General features: G+C 35.3%; 2 protein-coding genes across 3 annotated transcripts in view; both read left to right on the top strand.

Moving 5' to 3' along the window:
• Sima (HIF-1 transcription factor component sima) overlaps nt 1-1127 on the top strand; it is a 31847-nt gene extending 30720 nt beyond the window's left edge. For both annotated transcript variants that reach the window (XM_070310656.1, XM_070310655.1), the window contains exon 14: nt 488-1127. In XM_070310656.1, coding sequence (XP_070166757.1) covers nt 488-823 — 336 coding nt within the window. In that variant the 3' untranslated portion in view covers nt 824-1127. The remainder of the gene's footprint in view (nt 1-487) is intronic.
• Nucleotides 1128-3990: 2863 nt separating this feature from the next.
• Nucleotides 3991-7278, top strand: Xbp1 (X box binding protein 1). Its single transcript, XM_070310667.1, has 3 exons — nt 3991-4562; nt 6051-6563; nt 7080-7278. The coding sequence occupies exons 1-3, from the start codon at nt 4270-4272 to the stop codon at nt 7180-7182; spliced, it is 909 nt and encodes a 302-aa protein (XP_070166768.1). The 5' UTR covers nt 3991-4269; the 3' UTR covers nt 7183-7278.
• The last annotated feature ends 260 nt before the right edge of the window (nt 7279-7538 follow it).

Here is a 7538-nt window from a genome sequence, read left to right on the forward strand (position 1 = left end):
CATTGATGATCAAAACGTCTCTAGAATCGCTCGAACGACGAAGGGCCTCGAGCCTTAAAAAAAGGCTTATTGAAAAGACCTTTATGGCCTGTTATCAGCCGCATGATCTCTCTTCTCCCCTCTATCTTTTCCCTTCCTTTCGCGAAATGCAGCAATATTCTTCGCAATATTTTCTTCAAATCGGTCGCAAGAAAGGACCTCATTTGCTGAATGTTTAAAAATTAGGCGCTTCTTTAATATTAACTCATTCTCGCGAGATGTAAAAATACGTTTCAATCTAATCGCCGGCGAATTTATTGAAAGATAACATTTTACTCTAATTAGTGAAATTATCATCAGCCTAGGTAATTAATTATCTATCACAAGCCCGCGGTTCTTGAAGCGTTCAATAATTCTCATAAAAATAAAAATTTATCGAGAACATCTGCATCTTTTTCAACACATCCTATATAAAAACGACATTTCTAATCGATTCTGTCTCTTTCAGGATCCTCTCATGAATTCTCGCAATGTGCCAATCCTGTTATCGAGGAACGTGACGACCCCGTTGTCCATTAACGTGGACAAGCAGATAATATCACAATGTTCGAACGCGGACAACATCGTATCCCTACCCGATCATCTCAGCCCGGACACCAGGAAGCACCTGATCGGGCCGTTCACCGGCGGCGGCGGTGATGGCGGAGGAACAACACCCATAATTTCACCCACGACATCTGCGATGGTGTCCTTCGACGGTTTCGATTATGACGGATCCACCGCGAGTCTGCTACAAATCGGTCCGGATCTGCTCGGCGGCCTGTTGGACCGAAATCTGGTATGATTCAGCGCGCGGCCACATCGGAAGACGATTCGATCGAAAGAATTAGAAGCCGGATTCTTTCGACATAAGGCGAGAAGATTCAGAATTCGTTTCCCTATCTTCTTTGTACAATATTTTGCTACAATCGATATTTTTAAGTCTTTGTTAGATTTTTTTTTGTTAATTACAATGCGAGATGTGTCGCATCTCAATCTGAAAGCTGGTTCAGTTCATAAACTGACAAATGTCATCGCTGTCGAAAATCATTTAAAAAATGTTTCTGTAATACAACTCTTTCAATAAATACATAAAGATCGAAAATTAATGCTGGTAATTACTTAGTTATTGTATTGGGTGCAACATATCCAATTTCAGTCACTTAGAATCATTATATACTAATAATAAGCATAGAAATAACGAGAAAAGAGATTAGACCACGTTTGAAAAATATACTGAAATATTACGCACTTTCATAAAAATCCTGCTTCTAATTTTTACTTGTAAATAGCGCTATCTTTTGCTATGCATCAGATTATCAGAAAGACGAAGCGCGATTCATCGTATATTCAAAAAATGTGTCCAATTAATGTAAAGGTGGCGCGATTCGATGAGCTTAGGTTTAAATTTAATTGATATTTTTAGAGCAAATTTTTTATATAAAATGTGATTTTTCAACTAGCGAATTTGACTCGCATCACTTTAACGTTTGATTGACCGATTTGATTTACATTCTTCTATTATGAAATTTTTAAGCGAACGCAAGTGTGTGCCAATTGGCCAAGTATGCCAACGACTTTTACGAATTAGTATGAAATGAATTAATTATTGTATAAAAATTGATACGCTCAAACTGCATAGCGAATTAAATTTGACGAGATGACGCTTCGTTGTAAAAATCACCAAACAAACCATATCTTACACAATCAAGTCGAGTCGAAGGCTATATCGTTTTTGTAAAATCGTTTTTTAAAAAAGTGAGATTTTCGGGCACATACAAATCTTAACTTTATTCCCATCATTGTGTGTTCCTTATATCAATGCACTATAAATCTTCTCGACTGTACATTGCATCAAAATATGTTGATAAATATTATCTGAAAATAAATTATTTTGTAAATTAAATCCGATATTCTAGAAGATAATATTCTATCATGCAGAGTGTGATACTTGTAGCAAATTTTTGTTTATATTTTGATTATGTTTAACTATTTCACGTATATTTCAAGTATGTTTAACTATTTCACAAAATGATGTTCAATATAATACAGTTTAAAATAATACTATATGCGTATTATAAAGAAAGAAGTAGGGGATATAGTAGCTAAGATATTATCTAATAATTATTATTATGATCGGACTAACGTGTTCATGGATTTATTGGGAATAAAAATATATTTCAATTTTTGAAAATAAAATTAGCGAAATGATTGCATATTTTTAATTGAAAAAGAATGAGAATGTTATAGCCTTCAGTAGCTCGGCCTGTCTTTTTAAAAATTTGTATATAAACAAGTGCATTTACGCGCATTGGTGCGCAAGCAAGATTATGTATCATTAATTCAACTAATAATAGGATTCGATACTAATAAAAGTGTTAAGTTGGGAGCGATGAAATGATAATATCGAGTGTGAAAAATTGATAATCGACGATTGCTTTGCTTTAATATGGAAAAAAAGGTAGCAGCTAAAAAAGAGAGGAAGAGCTTTCCAGGACGATTTTTATTTTTAATGCGATCTGTTAAAATTACAAAATGGAAGCATTTTTATAGCATCTTTTTTTATTTTTCGCATAATTTAGTTTTACCATTCCTTTAAATCGTGCTTCGCGAATATTTTGTCAATGAAACAATAATAAAATAACACGCTAGAATATCGATTTTTCATCCTGACTCTTTAAAATTGACGAGCATGACAAGCCGTGGGCGTTGCTGCTTCTTCAGCATCGTGTATCAGTTATGACGTCGACATCCTTTTGTCATTATCGTTGTCGTTGTCATTACTGATTATTGTTACTGTTATTGTAGTTTCTACTAAAGGATTATCGTTTGTTGCAACTGTACTGTATAATTGCCTGACATACAATCAATTAATATTACATAATACTATGTTTATCGCTGCGATTAATACCGCTGCGATTATTATATGAAAATGTATACATATATTTTTTTTATTATATGTGTAATTATATTATTTTAATACTTTAATATACATACAAGTCTAACCACATTATAACAATGTTGAATGGATCGCTGGTATAATATGGACATATGATATGGATATGATAGGAGGTAAATAAACGATGTTTCTAATTAATTAAAAATACATTGTTTATCTTTTTTTCTTCTACATCCTATTTCCAAGAATGTTTAAGTCTTTGATTTCAATGGCAATGGGGATAATAGTTTCAAATTAAATACTGGGATTAAATAATTTTATTAATTAAATACTAGGATAAAATGATTTTAAATTAAAATTGAAAAATTTGATTTCTTTCTTCCTAAAATTGATGTTTTTAAATATTTCTATATTATATAAGTGCTGCAAGTTATTAAAAAGAATCGCATTTAAAAGTATCATGTCATTATCTCACATTTTTTTTCTCGTCACTTATATGTTTATGTTAATCATCATTTATGTTTTTATGTTAATTACAAATGACACATAGTCATCTTAGTCATCAGTTTTAATGCATCGGAACGATTCTGATGCAACATATACAGGCAATGTGGCAAGTCGATTTGCTACATTACCTATATATAAAAGAAGAAGGAAGTGCGTATGCGCAGCTGAACATGCCAACAAAGGGAGAAACACGCTGGGCTTGGAGATCATGTAAAACAGGGATTCTCAAGCTCACGAGTCATCGGTAAAAATTAAACAAACCGACAATCTGAATATTTATTTTCAAAAGCATCGTTATTGTAATCGTCAAAGTATCTAATTTCGTGTCACATTGTCAATGTCTCGCTTTTCTCGCGAAGGTTACTAGAATTATCCAGCGTGAGTCTTTCTTTTTATTAGAAACGTGCAAAAAGAGCGCGATAAGATCCGAGATTTGAGAATCCGTGGTTCGTGGTGACGTAACGGAGAGGAGCAGTGACGCGCTCAGCTGTTGACCGCGATGGATCTCTATGACAGGCTCGCGGTCGCTCGCGATTCGACCAATCGTCGTGCTACACATCCGCTTGGCGGATTTAGCCGAGCGTGGCCGATAACGCGCGAACGCTCCTGCATCGCGTCACGGCGTCACGTCAGTTTGTTGCATCAGCCGATGGATTAAGGGTGTGTTTACGCGTTCGATTATGTCGAGAAGAATCAGTTGACGTCGAACGGTGATGCGGTATACTAGTTAGAGAGGCGACGATTGGAACTACGATTTATTAGGTCTTTATTATAAACTCAAGAGGAGGAGTCATCGAGAGATTAGCGGAAAGAAGAGAGAGATTTGTGTCGTCGCATGGCGGATTATGAGCTCCTCGAAGAGCGTCGTAATTACCTTTCCTAAGGGACTACCCAATCCCAAGGCGCTCCAGGTGAACGAGCTGACACGCAGCGCGTTACCCAGGTTGAATTTCACCGCGTCGATTCTGACAGACAAGGCGAGGATGGACGCCAGGAAGATTCTTCAGGTTTCTCCCAAGCAGGAAGAGATACGTTCGGACGATGACTTCGCGACATTCATCAAAACCGCGGATGGTTGCACGCGTAGCAAGAAGCGTCGTTTGGATCATCTAACGTGGGAGGAGAAGCTGCAAAGGAAGTAAGCGAAAATCCAATGCAACTGTAGTAGTTCAACTTCCCGTCCACGAATTCCATAATGTAGGCGTCATCTGCTCGTTTCGTCGTCAATTGATGCGCGTTTGCCGGTTTATATATATATTCTTTGTATTTATTAATTATTTCAATACATTATTCACACACACATACACGATGATACAATAAATTTTCGTGATTTTATTATATCTTTTGATTAATCTATTTATTTATACTATTTTTATACTATATATACTATATATATTTTTTATATTTATACTATATTTTATAAATATTTATTTTTTACTTATCAAAAATATTATATAAAATATTTAGTCTATATTTTAATAATTTAAAAAAAATAAATAGTAAAAAATATTTATGAATATTTATCATAAATATTATGTGCTGTCTGGGATATATATTATATTATATATATATATATACATATAAACGAAAAAAAAAATCCGAGAATTAAATTTGAAATCTTTGATTTCTCGAACTGCTCTTCTCAACAAAAACTGTATATTTAGATTCTACATATTTTAATTTTTTTTCGTTTACATCTGTACGTATTAAATGACGCTGCATCCATAGGAAGTTTTACGATAAAGATAAAGCATCCGCCATAGATATAATAACATAGAATTATATAAAGAATTTTTTTACATTATATTATTTAATTTTCAATCAGTTTATGAATTTTATTAAATCTCTTCTTATGCGGTATAAAAATTCTGTTTTAACCATTTCATTTTCGAATTCTATCATCCTTGCTTATCGCTAAAAAATTATGACTTATTAGCGCGTTCTTGCCATATCGTGATAAAAACTAAACAGTCTCATTTTTAACATTCAAAATACGCATGCAAGTATTAATATCTCTTTACACAGCTTGTGGATAAGCCGTATCTTGTTTACCGCGCGAATCAGTTCTCAAAATTAATAAGAGATAGAAAGAGAACGATAAGATTTGAAAATATGTAAATTATACTTTCTGCGAATTTTTTGCGAAAATTTTGCAAAATATTTTTCGCGTAGTTATACGTAATCGTAATCGTTACCTTGACGTAAATGAAAATTACTGGAAAATATACGAGTATGATTAATCACCGGCTTGAGAATAATGAGTTATTGCAGTTAATTTCAATCGTTAATTTTTATCCCGCGATTACGCCACGTAACAATGACTAATAACACTACAATTCTATTTTTCCTTATTACTAAATGATAAATAGTACACGAGTTCAATTCTTTCACGTATTCTTCAATTTCATGTTTATAGTTTCATCAGTCAGAAATTTTACGAAAAGATAAATAAAGAATGCGCATACACACATTAATAATGCTTTCACTTTTTGTTGCCGTAAATTTCTACAAATAATTTACCGATTTATTGTAAATTGAAAATTATAAATATAATAAAGTGAAAATAAAATAAAAATTATTTTTTACTTTTACAAATAGATAATTCTTTTAACATTTCGTTCGGTAGGAAACTGAAGAATCGAGTGGCGGCTCAGACTTCGCGGGACCGCAAGAAAGCCAAGTTGGATGAACTTGAAGAAACGGTAAAAACGCTGAGAGAAAGGAACGAACAGCTCGCGCAAGAATGCACAATGCTAAGATCGCAAAATGAGTCGCTGTCGGGCGAGACGAAGAGGCTCAGGAGAGAAAAGGACATGAGAAACGAAACCGGAGATCAGCAACAACAGTACTGCTCCGCGTGCCAGGCTCGTGTCGGCTGCGCTGCACCTTTGCCAGGATCTGCAGTATCCTATGATTACCCTCTGCCGCAGGGTGGGTCAGCACAACCGGCATCGTGCCTGACACTAACACCAGGAGCAACCGTCCTGTTGAAGATCCTGACCCTCTACCTTCTCTCGAGGAGCTGTTTAGCGACTTCCAGAGCGAAGGATATGTCGAGCGACTCGAAGAACTGGCCGCGAGCCTTATGCGAGAAGTTACCACCGGAATGGAAGCAAATCCTCTTAGAACAGATGAGCAAGTGAGTCTCGGCAATCGTATATAATTACACCGTTCTATATACTCGCACTTGACACACGTCTACATATTTTCTTATCATTTTCTTATTATTTTTTTATCATTATCTTTGTTTAAAACTCGTTATCAATAAATGGCGGTTGTCGTTTATTTATTTCCAGTCCTAAAATAATAACTTTTTCTCTCTTGAAAATATAGATATTAACAATTTTTAATTTTTTAATGAAATAGATATTTTTTATTAATTCTAGATGTACGCTTTTTGAGATTTCGAATGTCATATATTAACACATAAACTAATTCTATTTTTTTTGTTTTCGTTTTTTTTTTTTATGTATGGTCATTTAAACATGATGCAGAGATGGATGAAATACTCCGAGATAAATTCTAATGCAATTACAATTTTGATCCTTAGAGAAAATCCGAACGTTTCATTCATTTACTCTGCAATCGCGTTTTTCCTCATGATTCAGTCGTTGCCCCATTATTAATAATCTATCGATAACGTTCCGTTCCGCAGATGTGCGTCACAGAAGATCCTCTTAAAAAATCTGACCGTTCAGAAACAATGGTGGGGCAGGCATCAGAAGATGTGGAAGCCGATCGAGTCCGTGAAAGCATAAGTAACGTCTCCTACCTACCGGATACGTCCGATTGGCATACCGTTGATCGCGATACAGAAAGCACAGCACCGATCAAGACAGAGATCGAGATCAAACAGGAATCCGAACCAACAACAGATCTCGACACTGTCTATGGCACTTATGACGAAACCACCAATTCCATCACGATCATCTATCCGGGCGAGGAAAGTAACGGTTGCGTAGGCATTCAGGAATGCGTACAGGAAGTGATCAGCACCGAGAATATCGGTGGCTGCGACACCGGCGTCGTCACGCATCTCACCATTCCCCCCTTGACTACTCATCTCGGCTACCCAGTACAATTCTCGCCGGCCTACACCGATACTATGTCACCC

The sequence above is a fragment of the Polyergus mexicanus genome, unplaced genomic scaffold (genome assembly GCF_030449975.1).
Source record: "Polyergus mexicanus isolate NDT 795.1 unplaced genomic scaffold, iyPolMexi1.0 SCAF_18, whole genome shotgun sequence".
NCBI lineage: Eukaryota > Metazoa > Arthropoda > Insecta > Hymenoptera > Formicidae > Polyergus > Polyergus mexicanus.

Excerpts from the sequence above, each read along its gene's own strand:
- Xbp1 (XM_070310667.1), top strand. The coding sequence starts at position 4,270 with ATGAGCTCCTCGAAGAGCGTCGTAATTACCTTTCCTAAGGGACTACCC. Across the intron at positions 4,563-6,050 it reads GAGGAGAAGCTGCAAAGGAA|GAAACTGAAGAATCGAGTGG; the intron begins GTAAGCGAAAAT and ends TTCGTTCGGTAG. Across the intron at positions 6,564-7,079 it reads CTCTTAGAACAGATGAGCAA|ATGTGCGTCACAGAAGATCC; the intron begins GTGAGTCTCGGC and ends TCCGTTCCGCAG.